Genomic DNA, 22078 nt, shown 5'->3' on the forward strand with positions numbered 1-22078 from the left:
CGCGAAATTTCCCACTGTCGTAAAGGGAGCGTATCTGAAAAAGTTTGAAAAGCACCGCTTTATTGCAATAAACCTCATTATCGACGTGTTATTATGTACTGTAATCACCCACACTGTAAAAAATCTGGTAGATTTACTGGGAAATCTCTGTAAATTTTACAACGAATTACCGGTCGCAGCCAATAACTGAGCGTAGCTTGTAATTTTACATTTTGATATGTAATATTACCTTAATTTAGCTGTGAAGTCAAGTTACCAGAATTTCTTCGCAAAATTACTGACAGTTACTCGTTACAGAAGTTTACCGGGCTATTGGCAAAATTGATTAGCTTCAGAATCGCTGCAGCCAGTGTATATGGGGAACTGAATGTTACTGATATATCATTCTCGTGGTGATTTGACCTGATTCAACCTCGTTCGCGAAACTGGGGTCTGTCATACGGAAATTGGTGGCCCTAGTACCAATTTCAGTATAGTATATAGTAGGGTACAAGAAACAACTGGCAATTGTAGCTAATGTGGTTTGACACCATGGCCATTGGCCATTATATTATATTATAAGGCTATGGCTATACGGCCGGTCTCGCTGGTTAGATTCGTTGCCACGGATAGAACTGATAAGTTAGAAAATCAGTTTAGGATGTATAATATTGTTTGAGAAACTAGAAATATCAGCACCGCATGCTCAGTTGATCATTTGTTAATGGCGGACAAGGCGACCAGTAATGGGTTACATTAGGTTACCGTTACGCGTTACTGGGTTTCTGAGATTCGTTGTAAACAACCAACGCACAACTGTGACATCACAAGCAGCGTCTGGTTAAGTAAGTACAGTAAGTAGTGAACAACACTTGGAATAAATATCAATTTATACGAGATTAGATGAAAAAGAAAGGGACTATATGTAATAATAAATGTTTCTGTATGGAAAACACGACCTAGATCAAAGATTATAACGTGGCCAGTAAATATTATTGGTGGCATATGTGTGCGGATGAATATATCACTTATTTCGAAATCGCCAGAGTGTCGTCTGGCCAGTGGCCATTATTGAGATTTGAGCAGAGGGTGGAGCGAAGCTTGTTGTGCTTTAAGAAAGTGGACACGATCGTTGAAGAATACTAGGAATGCTGAATGGGGTACGCATCGTAAAAGGTACAGTACTACATAGCATTTGTTACCGTGAATATCTACGACTGTGCACACCACCGGGATGACTTTGATTTCATGATTGAAATATTTCATTCGCCGCATTTTCTGTTCTATTTTGGGATATTAGTCGACTTATATAGTAACCTGTGCCACCACATACTCCGCCGCGGAGGAGTTGAAACTGTTGGTTTCTAACTGTCATTTTCGGACCATACCATAGAGATGTTTTTATTCACTGCTGGGTTTGTTTGGCACATACGCCACCTCAAATGAGGAACCTTTTGCTTCAATACATTAGATAAAGTATGTCTTCAATCTCTGCTATATCATGTAAAATGCGGAGCCGTCATCCCACAATGTACCAGTACCGGTACTTCGAAACATGTTATATTTTTGTTAGCCCATTTGTCTTAGTCTTTTTAATGTCATGTCTAGGTTAGCAACTTTGCTTAATATAGCGACTTATGCATGAATTCTTTTCAGTGGAACTGCATGTTACACAGAAGGAATGAGGACGAGAAAAAGAAACAACTGGAAGTTTGGCCGGTGGTGGAATTAATTCACCTTTTCTTGAGACCACTCGTGTTACTGCATGTCTCCTAAAGAAGAATTAGACCTCCAGCAACAATACTTTTCCATCGATAACCATTTCATCGTGAATCATGAATGAATATACAGTTTGTACCAATGTCGTTTTGGGAGTGTGAAGAAACTTTTCCGATATTTTAGCATCGCGTTGCTTTGCGATAGGTATGGATGTACGCGAATTAACAAGCTGATATGTAGTCCTGATTTACACGGACAGCATGTAGATAGGTAGGCGGTAAAATTATAGTCTCGGTCGTAAATGTACAGGAGAACATGTAGATTGGATATACCGCGGGAGACTGTAACATTACAGTCTGGTGTGTAAAGTCAGATTACCAGACGAATGTAAGTTAAATATACGTTGACTATCGGTAATGTTATATTACCACGAAATGTCTGGCTACCGTGCTTCCAAACATTTCGCGGTAAATCGAGGTTTTTATTTTTTACAGTGCAGTTGCGACGACAGAACGTCGCCAACTCAGTATCGAACGAACAGATCTTGATCCTACGCAGTTTAATGTTGTTTTAGTAATATATCCTACCCACGCAGGTAATGCTACAATAAGGCGGGGAAGGAATTCCTGAAGTCATAGACGCATTTGCTGCCACTCCGAAATCCATATCAACGTTGTCAAAATTTGATGTTAGTGTATGATTAAATGACATAACGGACTAGCTGCAAACTCACGACGTGTATATTCGCGTGCGTGATCTCCAGTGCAAACAATTGATCTGTGCTCTTGCATGCATACCAGAAACCACGGGCTCTGTATATTTTTAGTTTCCATGATTGATTTATCCATTTTTTCAGGACTATCCTATCTGAATCACCTATACTCTCCTCCCCCTAATGAGACATATTCAATGATGATGTTGTGTATGTCTAGTTCTCCTTTGTTATCCTTTTACCACATGATCTGAGTTTCGATATGGCGCATTACTTTAATGAGTACTGGTATCGACTAATCAGCGTTTGAAACCTGTGAACTCGCACAGGAAATCATACCTCACGTCATTGCAAGTGTGGCATCGGCACTTGATTACATTTAGTCAATTTTTCCATAAAACACTAATGTTGAATTCCACAAGAGCAAGTTGGGCGTTTGCCGCGGTTTTATGATTAGATATCCGCTTTCCACTAATAAGCATATAAGGGTAAACGAGTAGGATGTTATCCCAGAGTACTGTAGTGAGCCTACTCGTCGTCACAATACCATTGGTGGTGGCGATTGAAATAAGCTGAAGGCTATCTGTCAACCGCAGATGAAGGGAAATGAAAGATCTATGGTTAGCAGAAATTTGATTAACCATTGACATCGCTGGCAAATCAATTTCCAACGCTGAAAATGCCAAATACATCTAGATTTTACTGGATTCGAACATGTCTTAGAAAAATCACATGCAATCGCTAAGACCACAATTATCGAAGGTCTATGGTTTGTTCCGCATTCTCAATCACTCCCTGCCGATTTCTGTTCTGCTGATACTGTTCAACTCGTCATTCCAATCAAGGTTACAATACGGACTTCTTTGCTTGGGTGCTATCTGTATTAATGCAGTTGACCATCTGTAAAATATACAACATCAGTATCTTCGTATCATTGCAAAATCTACAAGAGGGGGGCCTGCTGGGTGTGCATATGAGAAATCTCTATACTCATAACTAGGTTTTTTATAACCTAAAAACGGAAAATATTGACATTTTTTACCTGAAACATTTAATTTTGCCAAAATTTGACCTCACGTATGCAAATTAGATGTTTGTGCACATAATGTTAAAATTGTACCAGTAATCTTCATTTCTGGTTGGAACTGTCTGTCCCTACGAAGTAGTTTGGCCTGAAAAAATCGTTTTTGACTTGAAAACTGACAAATTTGTACATGAAAAACTTGTATTTTAACGAAGTCTGGCCCTATGTAAAATTCCAGTAGTTAAATCACGTATTATGGTAGAAATAATTAAAATTTGTTGTAGTACAACCAAAGATACTTTCCTACATTCTCGGGTAGAAAGTGTCTGTCCTTACTAAGTACCTTGCCAAATATTGCTGTCGATACGCCATGAATAACAATACAGAAATCAACAACATCAACTGCAATCTTATTGAGCAAACTCATAAAGAGATTTACCGCCGCCCCAACCTCGTAAGTAACGATTGCGGGCGTCGGTATACTGAGAAAACATTTTAGATAAAATATGTTTAGCCTTTCAGAAAACTCTCGAGACGGCTTACATAAGGGCCACGATACCGTGTAGGTTTACAAGTCTAGGTTGCCCAGAACGAGATGGGGTAGAAGGAGTGCTAATTGAAAATATCGGTTCATCGGCTGCAAAATTACTGGTGTAGAGAAAACTTCATACGTATTAAAATAGTAATCGGAACCCGAAAACCTGGTTGCTCGTCCCGCCCCCTTCTTGTAGCATCGATTACATGCGGAGGATATACAGGCGTAAAACTTCTAAAACAACACCAGTAAACCAAATACGATTAACACGTGTTCAACTGTTCATTCGTGTATGCCGTATGAGTAAGCGATTATCACAGTAGTCTGGTGCTTATAGTAGACTACAAAGTAGCGCGTGGGTCAAATGTTTATTGCAATTGAGCAAATAAGGATGTTTCATGTCGCGTATATGAGTAATTGTTTCGTAATTCATAATAATGCTCTGTATCAACGAGGATGTCGAAAAATGACTATTACCAACCACCAGTGCAGATTGTTGTGAGTGGAGCCGGTCCGATATCAAAATTCTATCGTTAATGATATCATCGATTCATCACATTTGTACGTCATTAAACCAATATATTCTGCCGATATCGCAGTGATACAATGCAACATCTGATGGATTAAAGTAGTTTCAAAATACATCCCATACCCATTTTTTGAAAGGGGAGTATATTATACGGTAGGCGAGGAAAAGTTGACGCATTTTAGAAATAGGCTAACTCTTACATGGCCCCTACCATAAATTAGTCCAGTGATTCTAACTGGAGTTTCCTGGAACACTTTGGATTCCCTGAGCAATACCTCTATAGAGTTTGGTGGAGGTCAAGGCACACAGTCAACTCATAAGTTTTTGATTGTGGTGATACGCTTGTTTGGGCCATCATTGGCTGCAGGTAATTAGGTCTGGTCAGTTGCGGTGGTACGTCGTGTGCAGTGGAGTACGCAGGCGAGCGTGGGGTTCCAAATCGAAACCCCGTCTTTCTGAAATGGCAATTCTATCTTCAACATTTAACGGTCCATTTGTAATTGAGCAATTGGAATCACGGTGTTACGTTTCCACCGAAAATATTAAGCTGAAGCCTCGCATTTCTTAACTGGTCTCTGAAAGGGAACAGCAGGATTCGTGCTGTTCTGCAATAAATATTCACTTAAATGTTTTAGTTATGTCTGAAAATGATATGTTATTGGCAATATTTTATTACTTTGTTGCTGTAATTTCATTGTGTACACCAGTACTTCACAGCAATGCAAATAGAACTGTAGTTAGATTTATTGTTTTGTGGTAGATTTTTATTTTTTTATGACTCATCGTTAAGTTGTGGCTCCACGAAGGATTGCAGATTAGCGTAGTATTCCGCGGCTCAGTAAAGGTTAAGAATCACCGAATTAGTCCTACTGGACTGAAAACCCAGATAAAATGTCGCCCTGCTCTTTGTCTACACCTACACCATCAATTAAAAACACCATATATCGGTACTAGTGATGAGTTGTACCTGAAGGTGCCGCTATTTCCTTCAACGGTTAGTGGTCACAGAATTCGAATTTCGCATCATATATTCCACATTGAGATATTGCTAAAGTCACGGTGCTCTGCTATATTACACATGGTGTAGCTCAATGCACTCCCACGCAACGTTAGAGTATAAATTGTGCGGCGATCGTAAATATCCCGTTGCATGCGGATGTGTTTCTCGTGGTGTGTACTGTGATATTTCAGCAATCAATATGTTCATATTGGTAATTTATTCCACTCAGAGCAATTCGGCTGATTCTCAATGAGACCGTGCGCCAGTAAATGCGGTAAACGAAATTCTTTCTATATTTTAAATTTGTTTTTCTGCATTTACTGACGTTTGCTCGTGATGAGAGTCAGTCGAACAGCAATATGAGCATAGTAGCCTACTTGTTTAAATATTGAAGTTCCTACTTATAAAATCCTATCTGGCGAATATGTTACATAAGTCATGCTGTGCATGCTCAATGGTACATTGACATGTAATATCGAATGCATATATACATCCGCAGTTATGAGCTATTCTTGAGATCGTTGTGATTTTATCATTTTAAAGACACGTCACTACCATATCGTTTTGAAAATAAGAAATCATCATTGACTTGCTAACATAATTTCTCGGCTGTCAATAATCATTGAATTGAGAGGTGCCTAATTAACGGGATAAAGTATGAGATGCTAGTCGCATTTGTTACATTGTTTACAAATTATCCTCTGCACACTCGTACCTTTTTTCATTGTTAAGCGGGTGTCGCAAATATATATATCCCTTTATTCAACAACAAGGCAAAATGTCACAGGACGATGGTGAACACATATACTTTGGTGACAATGGCGTATCTTTGCAATGTCGCCCGGGACCAAAAGTTACGAATGCAAACAGTTCAAGACAAGACGAGGATTTGAGTTCTTCTTGCAAGGATAAAGGTACCTAAATTATACAAATTGGGAATCTGGTTGTTATAGTTGATATAAACATTTTGTTTTGACAGACATCTCCATGATCATTAGTAAATTTAAAGTTATCTTCTCAATAGTCACCGTGCTCTTCATTCTGATACTTGCGATATTAGGAGTGCTAGTGTCCTCAGCATTTAGACGGAACATTCATGATAAAGGTATGCTGAACGATCTTGGTGGTTTATAGAATGAAAATAAAGGTTTATATTTGTGATGTGACAGTGTTTTGTCACTAATAAACACATTCGTATTCTGATATCGTTGTCGCAATGCGATGCAGATGTATTTTATAACAGGGGTTCTTAACAAATGAGTAGGCTAGCTGTATCACTTGGGGAAGGAAACAACAAAGTTCGACTTGCACTGTGAAATGATACGTTATTTTGGCATATTTGTGAAGAGCGTGTACAATGTTCCTCTGTCATATGTCTTGAACGAGTAGATAGGCAAATCTCAAATCTCCAAGGTTAATTAACATTTCAATGACCGAAATAGGGCTTATACGTAAGAATTTAGGATTTGATGATCATAAGTAAATATATGCATATTTGTCGTATATGGAAATTCATTGCTGACACTACAATTTTATTTACATAGTCACTTTCATTAATCTCAGAGAGCATGAGCCCTAAAAGGTAAGAAACAATAGGGCATTAGTTAGATTAATCGGCTACTAATAAATCAATGTTGATTATATCAATGTCCTATTATATCTTCAACGGAAGTATTGTCCAACAATTACACTCATTCAACTTTTTCCATTTTTTCCATACGATATAAGGACCTTACATGTGACGTTGTGAAATGTATGGGTACGTGAAAAAAGTCTTGATATCTTTGGTTGGCGAGAGATGCAGGCTCATTGAAATCTTACTATGGTTGATGGCCCCTAGAATAATTTATATTTAGGACCATCATCTTACAGTTTTGGTTACTACAAATATTATTAGTGAATACAGCGTCTCGGACATGGCATACTGGGATCTAACAGCTCCCGTATTGGGTGATATACCAAACGTGGGGGGGGGGGGCGCACAGTCCCCCTTTTCGTCGTACGTTATCGCCAGCACAATTGTGGTATTGTTGTCCATAGTTAGCGAGTCATTGTTTTCTAGTCGCGCATAGTGCGAGCAAAAATCAAATTTTAGTTTCCATTCGGTCAATGAAATTGGAATTACATTTGTAACTTTCGAATTTTTAAATACTAGCCCACGTGCTCAGATTTCCCGTTCGTACTGACGAAATCAGTTTATTTGAAATATTAGGGCACATAATTAATACTTATACATCTGCGGATGGTTTCGGCATACATGAGGCGGTCCTTTTTGATCAAGATTTCGCCGCCGCCGAACTGTTTGCCAGCACACTTCGCAAAGTCGCATGTTAGCCGAAACGTCATTGTCAACGTATTGATGTGTCGTGATGCGATAATGGCCCACGCCGAACTGTCTATCTCTATAAATAATTGTAAATAATTAGGAATAAATGAGAAATCATAAAATGGGAACAAAGTTATATAAATATCCGAAAAATACTCTATAATTTATGCTAATAATAATTTTGGGCCCCCTTCGAGCTCGCCTACCCCCAATTGGAGGGTTTGGGGGTGCGGAAGTTATGACCCTGCTATAGTTGCAACTACGTCACAGCATTCAATTGGAGTAGTTCATTGGAGCATTTACTGTCACGTTTTGATATATGTCCAATACATTCACAATACATCTTGGTCCTATGTGAAGACTGCTTGTTAAATAATAAGTTTTCATGTGTTAAAATGTAATGAGACACAGATTTGATTTTAATAACTGCGTGCATGTTTTTTATGAGCGATACCAGCATTTTATATATTCTCCGTCTACCTGAATTTTTCATCTCGGTGATGCAGAGCTGAAAGAATTGTATATTGAAGAGACACGAACACTAGAGAGAATTCTCATAAATAGCGTTGCAGGTAAGCAGTTCATTTGCCTGGTCTATTTCCCCTTGCTGAGGTATAATAATTCCCCCGAACTTACTCAAGACATGTTTCACAAAAGGGACACTAGAAAATAAACACATGGTTCTGAGCGTGACTTCGGATTTAAATTTCAACAGGCCATTTGGCGCACCTTTAAAATTACACAAAACAACTTCATATTGCTAGTGTAATCACGAAAAGCACTTCGGATAACTCTAATCGTCAATAGTATGGAGAATCAAATTCGAAATATATGAAATAGTTTGTGTCGTCGAAATGTCGAAAACCAACAAAACCAGAAGACCCACTGGTTTTGTAATACCGTTACACGTTTACACCAAGACACCTATACAAGTAGGTATTCGGCTATGAATAGTGGAAAGCAGTAACATAACGACATCAATAAGGCGTTCCAGGAGTGTTTGCTAGTGATGAGACATTAGAGTCTGTCGAAAACCATTCAGTGAATAAATGACATGAAGTTATGAAGTTATTTTTCTCGTGTAACTATAAATCTGCGAAAGAAACTCATATTATAAACCATTCAAGGTGCTACATCGTCATTGAATCGAACTGGATCTGATCTCATGAATATCGTCGAAGATAACAAAAAAGAAATTGAAATGTTGCGAAGAGGTGTGTGGATTTTGACACCTAACATAATTACTTTACAACAATCCACTTGTTGACGGTGTTCAGGGCTCCATATGCGGGGTGTTACAGACTGTAGCAAGGTAGATCCGTCTAACTACAAATCCGGTAACCAGAATCGGGGAGTGTTTGAAATTACAGTGTCTGGACAACCGGTCGATGCATTCTGTGATCTTAGTACAGATTCTGGTAACTGGACCGTAAGTATAAAATTTCGGGATGACAGTGTAACATCCCTTCTTTAAATATTACTAGTGAAATTCTTTTCTATACTGATGATTGGTACGAAAGTCAATGACATCTCCTATAGTGTTGAATGATTGCAACAACTACTCCTCGCAACAAAATCAAGAAAAACAGTCCAAAAAAGCGCGCGGACCGTCACAGAAAATTTTATACGCGGAACATACAAAATGTGGAGTTGGAAACCTTGGGTTTTCACAACAGCGACAAGTTGTTTCGCATCCACATATTGTTTAGCCCAAATGGTTGGGTCTAATTTAGCGGATTCTGTAGTTCCGTGCTATTTAAAATCAATTATAATTATTACTATAAAGCCTTACGGTGATGTATATCGCATTTCCGTTAAGAATATATATGTCTGTAGTGATGAACGAACTTGACAACAACGAATTCAACGATATGGTATAGTAATTTAGGCAATGATCAATAATTAACGAACAATGTTGTCAGGTGTAGCTTTCTGTCGTGGGACCATTTGAATAACTGCTGGTCTTAAACTAGTCTGAATGGCAGTAATTATCTGCCCGTTGGTCTACGAACATCCTGTATATTACAAGGAATCAATGTTTTAGGAATTGAGAGTCATATATCTGCCATATTTGTTCCACGCGAAATTGCATATTTCTAGGTTATTCAAAGACGAATGGATGGAAGCGTGGACTTCTATCGCACTCATGCTGAATATGTCATAGGATTCGGAAGTGTTGTCAGAGAATATTGGATAGGTGGGGTGTATATTTATAGGATACATTTCTTGAGTAATTATAGGGAAAACTGTATATCACTTGAATATTCTGGCGGGTTTTATGTCTTTAACAGTTCATACGAATATGTTTGACGAATTAGTTGAGTTGACGTTCATTGGATATGTGACTATAACTTCATTTGAGTGACAAGTAATCTACGGACAGTTAGACAAGTTTAGGGTTGCATTTAAAACAAACGGTGTTTTAAAAACACTTAGTAAACCACTCGGTTAGACTAATTTATTTAACTAAAATGCGCCAATGTGTCTTTTGAAATATCTCTATATCTGTTACTCAAAGGATTTGTCCTTTAAGTGATTAAAACCACATTTATCTGTGTGCCCCCAAATAAAATATTTATACCACCCAAATGAATTGTCACTCCATCGATTAAAATACCCGTTTTGAATGTGTTACTCAAATGAACTGTATAAGCTATTTATATCACTCAGATGAGCTGCCATTCAGTGTATATGTAGTTATACACCACTTTGGTACAGCATGTCGATCGAAAGACTAAATTACCTCTTACAAAATTAAAATTGCTACGTTTTTCGGCGTTAGTCGCTGATAAATCATTATCATAAGTAAGATTTGCAGGTAAATCCGGTTAACTCGAACGTATATAGGCGTGCAATTTTTATCGTTTGGTAATGACAAAATATGCATTATTTCGTTCGTTGTAACATGAGATGAGTAACTATCGTGGAACAAAGGTGATCCATGCAGTAACGATCAACAATGAACTCATAAAATGCCGTTCAGCTTCATAGTCGCCATCAATTGGTTATAATTGCAGAACAGATTGGTACAGAAAAGTTTAGCGGAACCCTATGTGCATGTGTTACACGGTAATACAGTACACAGTATTTTTTGAATGTTCGAGGATCGAAAATACTGTACAATACAACTATGCTGAAGGAATAACTAATGTGCGTTTTATGCAATCAGTGCCAATTACTGCAGTGTAGCGCAGCTGTAAAAAATTTAATGCGTAACATTACTGCCAACATAGCAATATCAAACTGTTGTGTAATCTGGTCTACCTTTTTCTGAGCCCCTCTGCGACCTGCGTTCTTTATTGGCGGATGACTTCCAGACGACTCGCGGGTGATCTCACAACGAACTTTTTTCAACCCACTACAGGATTGCAGAACCTCTACAACATTTTACAGTCGTCCGAAAATTTCGAATTACGCATCGACATGGAGGACTGGAATGGCGTGCGGAAATTTGCGAGATACTCGTAAGTATATAAGGACTAATGGAGTCATTAATATACACATTTACCGATATGCATGGTGACTAAAGTAATCAGGAGATTTGGAGATCATAGTTCACAATAGAATATGGCTTGGTTCGAGATTTGAAGACATGTCAAGATATTCCAGTGACGTGCAGTCAGGGGAATCGAGTGAAGCACTGCCTCACGTGTCGTCAGGAGGAGTTAATATATTGTGAGAACCTTCAATTATGACTATAATATATATATCATTATTGGTATTATTGATATAATTTTCAATCGATGTTCATGAATGAAGAAATTGTGAACATTATGAAGTAAAAATCGCGGAATTTCCGTATTCATAGTGCGAAAGGAGAGTTGAATCACTCACAGGCGAAGCACAGACTGGCCTAGCATCACTTGTGACAACGTAATTAATCATGAACATTATAATAACTGGTATTGCTCGATTGCTATTGTGGCACTGATTCCGAAAATCGAACTACACAATCGAATCCGCCTAATTCGATCAAAACCCGTTAACTTAAAACTGGCACGTAGAAAACCCTCGTTAATCAGGACACAGATTCAAATTTCCTATCTTAAGGTTATGACAAAATAAATAGTACTTTGCTCGTTTCAACACAATGTGAGTGATTATTGTGAGACAATGACGATATATGCTTCATGGTCGCTTTTACTTCAGTACAGTTGCGTCCGTGTTGTAGAACTGAATCATTCAGAAGATAACGTTTCCGCCCTTGTGTCCGACTGAATCATTTAGAAAATATCGTTCCCGCACATGCTGCCTTGCACAGTGCTGTATTTGAAGAATTTCTGTATCGTTCAATTCTACTGTATATATGTGTGCTACACAATAATCCAGTATTTGTTCAATCTTTCAGTATCGAAATCAGTAGCCTGCTTATGTCATCAGAAACAATTACCGCAGAATAGCTGATATTCATTTACAAAGGAACACAACAGCACTTCTAATGCGTAATCGGCACGAAAGTGTCAGTGTCGGTATGTAGCGGCGTCAACTGCAGCGAAACAGAACTATGCGCTGTCGCTCGCAAACCGTCGGTGTAGTATGATTCGCGTAGATGTGACGATTGGCATGATGTTCGGAGCAAGTATATTCCGTTGCTACTATATATTATACATCCATGCCTACCTTCAATTCTAGATATATACAGTACGTACTTAGAAGGGCTGTAATGTTGGTAAATTTTTGCACCGACTTCGACTTCAACTCCCCAGTAAACACTTTACAGACCAAAGATGTAGAAAAGCTGAGCTTGATTTAGTAGATATTAGATCTCGGCACGCACTAGAAAGGGGGATCTTGTGTCGACTCAATTCAATGTCTTTTCCATGTCCTTCAATGATGTAAATATTATGCAGATACTACAGCGTGGGATGTAGATCCGCTGGTTAAAATACCACCCTGACACACTCCTTCCTGCTTCACCTATTTAGGCATACCTGATCATAATAGCATGCCGTTACATATGCAATGGTATCCACTACCCATTACCTTGTATTATATAAAGATCATAAAACACATAATAACATGAAATGAGTTGGAGAAGTGAAAACAAATTAGAATTAACATTATTGAAAAAGCCAAGACAACTAACAATACAACAAAACGAGGATTAATTAGGAAACATAACTGAGTGGATAATATGTCTCTGCAATGAGCAATAAAATTGCTTTCAAGTGTAGGCGGATACAAAATATTACAGTTACTATGACAAAAATGCAGCTTACAATGAAAAAAAGATACATATTAGGATACAGCACATGAAAAGTTGACTATATAGTAGGGATGGTGTGAACGCGAGGTTCACGTTCGCGTTCTGTGTGTGAACCTCGGAAATTTAGAGGTTCGCGTTCACAACAGAACCTTGGTAGGTTCTACACTGTGAACCTTTTTCATATATTACAATTTTCACTTCGTTACAACATCTTTGGTTCATATTTATTGCATTTCAACTGCGGGCCACTCCATGCATGGCGCTGGCAGCATTAAAAATCAACACTAAACGAGCATGCACCTTGACAATCTCAAATGTTTCACTTGCTTTGTTACAAAAGTTTGCTCGAAACATCCAGGTTTCCGTTTGTGACTCTCTGTTGTGAGTTTTACCCGCAATCAAAAACATCACGAGCAAAATACGCAGTCAGCGAATGATGCTTAGGCTATTCAACCTATCAATGAAATTGATATCGTTTTCTGATGAAAAAAAATCTAGCAGGCGTACGGGGTCAATCTTGACTTCGTATCTTTACTGCATCATTAAAACCAAATCCGTGCGATTGAGGTGTTGACCACTGCTGTATAGTGTATAACTTTTGTAGCAAGTATAGAAACCTGTTTTACACTCAGCTCAATATCAATGTAGCGATACTCTGACGCCGAATACATTGTCCGGTCTGGTCTCGACCGTTAAGGCGTAAGTTTATGTTCACTGGTAAGTCCTCGTCGAAATTGTTGGCAAAGCGACGGAAACTATTGATTTTATGGGAGTATTATATCCTTTAATTGCCTTAGTTGATACACTTAGGACAAAGATAATAAAGTTGGATTAGCAATAAAGTCGATTAGCGCGTTCGTCAGGATTTATCAACCCAGGATTAAGGAAACCGGTTGATCGCGTCGCATAAAGTTAGTGTTAATCTCATGAAACAACTATAGATTTCTAGTTATCGATAGAAACTGCGTACCATTCCTACGTCAAATTATTCCCGATAATGACCGTGCCGATTGTCTCCTAGGTTATGGCTTCACTAAACAATCAACGAATTATGTAGGACTACCCGCCATTGCAAAGCGATATCCGTTTCTTAGCTGTACCGTACTAATTGGACACGACTTTCATTTCGCGATGATGATAATTCTACCTATTACAGTGGCAGTATCGTCGTTAGCAGCCTGCTGTTTCAGTATGGAGATTGTGGGATCTCTAGTTTTATTCACCAACTAGCAGCCAATATATAACGCATTTTCGCATTATGATGCAACAGATAACGCCACTTGATTGAAAACTCGGGACACCGCGACTAACCATCGCGCATAACCCTCTTCAGCTTCATGCGTCGCGATTAGCAGTATTTAATCACACGATTAGCATTCTTCCGAATCAGCTAACCTAATTATCTCCGCACTCAGCGACGTTAAAAACACCAATATGTACTTCGGCATTGTGTAGCTCGAGTCGTCACTAGGTATCGTGTACATTAGTAGGGTAACACTTCATTGAAAGATAGGGTTGGAATTAGCAATATGACGTCACGTGACGTCATGAGGTTCACGTTCGTGTTCACGCAGAACCTTTCAAAAAGGTTCGCGTTCACACGAACCTGAACCTTTCAGAGGTTCACACCATCCCTACTATATAGTCAATAGACCGAACCAAAAGCACCCAAATATCAACATATTACGGAAGTAGATACTAAGGTCAGCGGATTGCATGGATTCAGTGACAGAAAGGTTCATGTAACAGTTATGGCACAGTGCGCAGAGATTAGGTTGGAGAGATATCTACTCAAGTCTAGGAAGTGGAATGATACTCTGCCTGGAAAGCTGAAGACCTAACAATATTGTGTACAGAGAACAAAACATTTGAGTGGCTACACTGGTATAGGCATTGACAAATTATTAGAATTGACAGCAAGATAACCAGCAAGACATTAAAATGAGAATTAGTGCAGTTTCCTAGGCTGTAGTGATACTCAGCCAGGAAAGTAATTGACCTAGCAGAGAGCAAAACGTTGTAAATAAAGCGAGCGAAACCTCCGACAAATGATACGATAAAACGTTAGAATCGACAGTCTTACTAGAAGCAGAATAACTATCATGAGGGGTTAGAAAACAGAAGCCCGGGAAGTGACTATCAGAAATTACTGCATACTGGCCGAACAAATCCATGACCACTAACAAATGGACTTTTAATAGTCAATATTGATACCAAATGACACCACCCCTATTTCACCGCAACATTTAGCAAATACAGCGTTGGAGTCAACCTTATATAAGCGCTAACCAAACGCCCCATTAGTTTTCCCATCTACTACTTCGCGGATGGAAATACGCATTAACGCGAACGGACGCAACTTGTCACACTCTTGCTTTTTCTGTCCTTCCTTTCTCTTCGTTCCTCTTCTCTGTCGCTTCCGCTTGAGGAGAGAAATAGTCGGACACGTTTACGGATCGTGGATTCCCGGCTTAAGGGTGATTCTTCCTCCAATGGTCAACACCTTGAAAATTGAGAACAATGTTGTTGCAAAATACATGACAATTTGAAAGTTACATCATCATAATTATTCCAGTTATGGCAGTGAATCGTTACAAGTGCGGTAACCATAAGAATTATTACTATACTTCAACAACAAATACAATATATTGTATAAAATAATTAACAATTCTTTTACGTTGATCGAGTCCCAAATAGATGAAATATGTCAAAGAATTTGCTAAAAAATTTTGTATAATTTGACAGATTCCGAAATCCTCTGCAAAGTGCACCTTTCAAAAATTTGATATCAAGACTCCCAACATTTTAGAATTCGAAGTTGGATGGCTTTACCAGTACAAGCGAACAGTTTGTATCGCAATTGACAATTATGTAGAGAACGCTGCGAGACATGTGAGTAGGCCTACCCTAAAACGTTTCTCTGACATGGACATTAGGGCCCTTAAAAAATGACTTTTTTTCTCAAATCGTTCTGGCTACTTGATAATAAAATTGTTAGGTTACCTAATTCAAGCCTACACACCAAATTTGGCTCAATTCCAACCAGTAGCCGCATTGCTACAGGAGAAGAAAGTTTCTATTTACTAAATAAAAATGAATAGAAAAGATTTGAGAATTTTCTGTTCACCCCATGAAAGTGTTAGGTTATGTATAGAAACAGAAATAGAAAATAGAAATCAGTCGGTAATTTGTATGCGGATTGATTTGAAATTACTTTAATTCGTATTTCAACGCGGCCAACGTCGAAACATCATATGTGGCCGATTGCTGCCACGCGCCATGGCCGGAAGAGTGACCCTGGTGATACATCCGATACCTGCGTTGTTGTACATAGTAGTTTTGAAAAAAAAATTGATGGCCAACTTCCCCCCGGTCCTGGCTGCTACCTGTCGCGAGTCAAATCTTTGTCCCGCGCGATGACGTAAAATTTGAATCGCCGAAATATTCTAGAAGTCACGCATCGATAATCATATTCCTAAACGTACAACATCTCACTTATTTAGTTATTCTCTGAATAAAACCATTATCCATACTCGTTGAACATACGAGATTACCGAAAAAGCGAATATATATATAATGAAGATCATATATATCAGAAGAAAACGAAACTGTTCGATCTTAGAGCAACAACAGGAATATACAACACCTGTGACATCATCACGCAATAAAACGAAGGGAGAACATTGTTTTCTAATGGATATAACGAAGCTACTGCATGAGATCGAACAAAACCGGATAGTAATTAATTGTTATTGAATGTAACACAAACAATATCCTTTCTAAGTATTGTAGACATACCCGCAAGCGATAGAAAATTCGCATTATTAGGTTAACAACGGGATATAACGAAGTCTAACGCATGCCATGAAACAACACCGAGTTGGAATTAATTCTGATTGAATATAACCACAAGACCACCCTACTACGTATTTTAGACATTCCCCCGACACTTAGAAAATCAGAACCTAATCGAGATGATCCCGAATTATCCTTTTACGGTTTTGTGTTTGTTGGGTCCTACCCGAGCTGCAGACATTTTGAATATACCGACTCCAACTCCGACTCAGAATTCGGTAATTAAGTAGCCAGCACTTGAAGAGTACTGATGAGACAGGAAAGAATTCTAAAACTGCATTATATATGCCATTTTTGGTATACGAATTCGTAAATCTGACTTTGCAACACACATTTGTGGCAATTTATTCTTTGCAACCCAAATTGACACCACCCTCCCCCACCACGGATACCATTTAAAAAATGTCACTGAAAAACCCAAATCCGTAATCCCTGCCCACGTGACAACTTGAACAATGAACATAGAGCCAAGTTCGTCTTGCAATAACGATGCATTGAGTGCAATGCATTCAGTTTAGCTTCATAATATACATTGGCTATTTATATAGGCTATTTCAAAACTACTTGATGATATTTAAGTAGTAGTAGTAGTAGTAGTAGTGGTAGTGGTAGTGGTAGCTTTAGCGGCAGCGGCAGCGACAGCGGCAGAAGCAGCAGCAGTAGCAGCAGCAGCAGTAGTAGTACTCCAAATACTATAAGTACTTCGCTGCTCAACCGCTCTGTTCTTCGGTAATTTCTGCCAACTTCATTATACCCGGCATCTATTTCTAGAAGGATAAACACGTCAGCAACGTTGCGAATTCCACTAGATGTCTATTAGCTTGCTTTGTTAAGCGAGCTAATGAGGATAACACTTCGTTCAGTGTCAGAAATTCAACACGACAATTTGTACATAACACACCCTATTTATCTTACTTATGGTTGCATTGAGCCCATATGGTTTCCTATACTGGATAACCAAATCATATTGTAATACCCATACGTAGCGCTGCATTTAAAAGAAATGGTTGTTTTAAACAAAAGCCTTTCAAAAAATAGTTGTGTTTTTTTAAGTTGGAAAATCATGACGTAATTGTGTAAATACTTTCCAAAAACCTTGTTGAATGAGCCGACGGATAAGAGACAATTACGGTTCGATATAACCGACACATACGAGATAGGCTGGTTGGAACCCTCAAAATAGTCGGTTCAACAGCTATAGTGCGTTGATAATTCCTCAAAGAAGCTATATTTACCCTGTATTTTCTATTGTCAATGCCAATCCACTATAATGTCACAATTGAAAATCATCGTCATGGCTCAAAGAAAATAAAAATATGTTTAAACAAGGGCCATATTTTAAACATGTTTGTTTTAATTGCAACCTACAACTCGTGCATATTGTTTCAGGAGATTTGATATTGGTCCGCCTCAAAATAATTACGTTCTAAGCGTTTCCGGCTACTCTGGAACGGCAGGAGATTCATTACACGCTGCCCATAACGGATTCGGATTTTCTACGAAGGATCACGATATCGACGGGATTCCCACTGCAAACTGTGCAGCTATTTACAAGGGTGCATGGTGGTATGCGCGTTGTCACCAATCCAATTTAAACGGACTCTACCACCATGGTGGACCGCACGACTCGTTTGCTGACGGGATAAACTGGCACTCGTTTAGGGGATACAACTATTCCCTCAGCTTCGCTGAAATGAAAATTAAACCAGCGAGATGAACAAATATTTAATTCAAAATCGTATATATGTTTATTACTATTTTATGCGCAGTCCCGTGCATTATGCATACTATACACAAAACCTCAACGGGAGGGGGTTGCGTATCTTGTTCGAGTCGGGAGAAGGTGTATGAATACTGTAATTATTTTTGGTTTATATGAAAAATGATCCGGCTCGACTTGTATTACTTCGTGTAACGACTTAGTCTGTACTTAACACATTGCGCATGTGCATGACTCGAGCAAATCTCGGGATATCCTATATTTGATGTTATACTATTTCGAACTATAATACATTGGACATTATATATTTCATTTTATACTATTTCGAAGTGGAGTGGATCGAATTACTTTCACGGTTTCGTGTCCTGACTTCGTTCACAACGTTGCTTTTAGCAAGTGATTTCGACGTAGTGCGATATCAGCAATAAATTCTAAAGCGTTCTATCTGTGAATCGCTAAGAACGACTCATTCTTTGTTTGTTTTTATTCTTAATCCCTAGCTCATGACAAGAACATGAGCTGATAAAATTATTAGATGCATCAGAAAATCTCTTCGGCTTTTAACTGCAAGCAAGCGCATCGCAAAGGTACTGCTTCTATTTGTACTCAAAGCTTATACGCCAAATAAATTGGCCAAACACTATACGCAGTATAGGCGAGTCGCATTCGGGGTAAGTTGCATATACTTTCAACGAGCCTTTTAGACGAAACGTATTTATTTCAAAATAACTATTGTAGTCAGCCTGTTAATTGGTAACTTTCGATAATCTTGACGGTAATTATATAATTGCCATGGTATTGAAACAATTGCAAGGTGTCTTTATAAATGATCAGTCCGTACTGTCAAAAGTTGTGGAAACCGCAATATATTCGTGGGCTGAATCTATAAAATAATTTGTTTTGTTTTCGTGTCTGTTATTGTAGCTTTTGCCTGCAACTACAAAGGAAATGTAAAACATCATCAAAATCAAGCGTAACAATCATACTTTCGTTTTATCTGCCTCCTACATTGGACCGGATCTTCATTTCGCATTATGAAAATATGGTATACGCCTAATACATCAATAGCAACATAATGCTATGAGGGTAATGCTGAGAAATTCTCCCAGCAATCGACCACCAACCGAGTATTTTTGGTGATCATTTGGAACTAGTGAACTATATGCCCGCTTTACTCGTGTGTATATTTGACGTCATCTAACATGATTCCCCATGATCATTTAATTCAATCTCCTTTTTCACTCTCTCACTTAATCTTTTTTCTTCTTATTCTCTCGTTTTTCCACACGAATTAAAAAATGCTGACTCAGCATTTTTTCTAGTTACGTGGTTTCACTTTTTTCCGTTTGCTCCCATTATAGGAGTTTTGTCCGTTCACCCTTATTATATCACATATTTACACTCTGCTAAAAACAGCTTTACATCTTATGTATAACTGTGGGTGGTATAGGGCCTTCGCACAACACCACTTCTTGTACGTTTGATTGCAGCAGTACGAGTCCCTCATTCCTTATATCGGCTGCTTTCATACAAATTACCACATTCTTTGTTTTGCTTCTCTTCGTTATCGTTTTGCTCAAATGAACGAATCTCCTGTTCATTCGTTCAATGCCTGCTGACATTATCTGTCTTGCATTGTTTTCAGTCGTCATGTGGGTACAATATCTCGTTACCTTCATATTTACAGTATTGAGGAGGCGTCCCCTTTGTATGTCCATGGGCGGCCGCCAATCCATTTTTCGAGACTATTGCTCTGTCGCACCTTTTCATGACATACGTGATTTCTTCAATTCTCATTTGCATCCCCATTTTCTTTTTAATGACGCCGCAAATTCCTTCCCAGGAATGATATCCATCCACTGAGTCATTACAAAGATCATGGCGATGATGAGACTCTTGAGTTCCGTCTTAACGCTTGGACTGGTCCCTTGTTGTGGTAACTTGGCCAGCCATTGGCTAATGGGAATCTCGTGATGAACGGGGTTCTGTTGTTGGTGGAGAGAGGGCGAGGTCCTTCGATGTAGGCCTCTGATGTCGGTGCGTGCCCGCACCTACCGTCACGCCGACGGACTCCTTTTCCGCCGGGGACCCTTTTTCTGGGGAGACGTGCATCCTAAAATCCCCAGACTCCTTGTCGGACATGACCGGGTGTATATCCGGTTGACCGGCAATCGCTGCTTCGTTTGAACCTTTTGGGAAAGTACTCATTACTGTGGCTGTCGTCATGCATCTATGGGCCGATTCATTAAGGTTATTCGGACAAGTGCATCCACGAAAGCATTTAGGACCAGTTTTCTCGTGCAGGTCTTTATTTTCGCCAGCGGACATTCTTCGTTCGATGTCAGCTGTGGCAGTCGCCATGCATCTATGGGCCGGATCTTTACAGTTATCCGGACAAGTGCATCCGCAAGAGCCTTCGGGACCAGTTTTCTCGTGCAGGTCCTTATTTACGCCAGCGGGGATTCCACGCTCGACGTCTTCATTAACGGTGTTAGCAGGCATTCCTGTCTCAACACCAATAGTTTCCCATGGGTTCTGTGTGACGTTAGTTGCTATTTTCAACTCGTCGTTCGCACCAGTGGTGATTACCATCTCGGTACTTGCGCCAGCGGCAACGGCCAGCGGCGACGGCTAGCGTGCCGGCTCGACGCTTATTTGATTTGCAGCTTCCATCAACGCCATCATCGGTTACAGTGTCGCGAGGACTGCTTCCGACTTTGGTTCCGTCCCGTTGATGTCATGAGATCCCATCATGTAGAGTTACTAAAGGCAACTCTTCAATCGAATTAGACGGTGTTTTCAACGCAATTACTATGCTTGGTAATTGCTGTACTTGTTCAATCCATTTCAACCCTATGATATTAAGTGGAACTCCTAATCCGGTCACAAATGGAACGGACAGACCATCAAAATTAATCTCTACCAAGGAATCAACTTGGGACGAGCCACCTATTCCTGTCAATTCCATGTCTATTGGTTGACGTTCCTCCCAGCTTTGTGGGTATTTAGTAATAACGACCTTTTTCATTATCAAATTGGGGATGCTTCCCGTGTCAGCTAGGAATTTCGAACCCGTTATTGTATCAATCAAATACAACAATTGGCGTCCGAACAATTTCGTAAATCGGGCTGTAATGGGTCATCCGGCGTATCAAGAAATGTAAATAAGGGTAAAGAAGAAGAGTTATGTACAGTTTTTGTGTGTTGGGGGTAATAAATTATCTGGGAGCTGATTTACCGGATCAATCAGCTCCCGCAAGCGATCGAGGGTTGAATACCTTGATTCAGTTCATCATCCGTCCAATATGAAGTATTATATCGACGTGGATGATCAGGGTATTGAGGTTCCATCCAAGCCACTTGGCTATTACCTCGGGACGAGTGTGCAGGCGGTAAAGATGGCTTTGTGTCACGCACTTCCTTTGTTTCCTGGTTTCTAGGGCGCGTCTCTTGTTCGTCCAGAAACTCAGAGT

At 39.3% G+C, this 22078-nt stretch overlaps 1 protein-coding gene and 1 long non-coding RNA gene across 2 annotated transcripts; both read left to right on the forward strand.

Moving 5' to 3' along the window:
- Positions 1–106: 106 nt before the first annotated feature.
- LOC145439300 (uncharacterized) lies at positions 107–1844 on the forward strand. Its single transcript, XR_013915135.1, has 2 exons — positions 107–1155; positions 1636–1844. It is a non-coding gene; the product is annotated as an uncharacterized LOC145439300 (long non-coding RNA).
- A 3845-nt stretch (positions 1845–5689) lies between these two features.
- LOC145439309 (microfibril-associated glycoprotein 4-like) lies at positions 5690–19070 on the forward strand. Its single transcript, XM_080316815.1, has 8 exons — positions 5690–6412; positions 6478–6603; positions 8331–8396; positions 8952–9038; positions 9102–9253; positions 9925–10021; positions 11189–11288; positions 18275–19070. Exons 1-8 carry the CDS (start codon positions 6277–6279, stop codon positions 18600–18602), a joined length of 1092 nt encoding a protein of 363 aa, XP_080172941.1. The 5' UTR covers positions 5690–6276; the 3' UTR covers positions 18603–19070.
- Positions 19071–22078: the final 3008 nt, after the last annotated feature.

This window comes from Botryllus schlosseri, chromosome 5 (assembly GCF_051294905.1).
Source record: "Botryllus schlosseri isolate E-star chromosome 5, Bs_hap1, whole genome shotgun sequence".
In the NCBI taxonomy this organism is placed as follows: Eukaryota; Metazoa; Chordata; class Ascidiacea; order Stolidobranchia; family Styelidae; genus Botryllus; species Botryllus schlosseri.

What these genes read in the sequence shown, in the direction of transcription:
- LOC145439309 (XM_080316815.1), top strand. Translation starts at nt 6,277, where the DNA reads ATGTCACAGGACGATGGTGAACACATATACTTTGGTGACAATGGCGTA. An exon ending in TTCTTCTTGCAAGGATAAAG is followed by an intron (nt 6,413 to 6,477) that starts GTACCTAAATTA and finishes TTGTTTTGACAG; the next exon opens with ACATCTCCATGATCATTAGT. An exon ending in TGTCAGAGAATATTGGATAG is followed by an intron (nt 10,022 to 11,188) that starts GTGGGGTGTATA and finishes AACCCACTACAG; the next exon opens with GATTGCAGAACCTCTACAAC.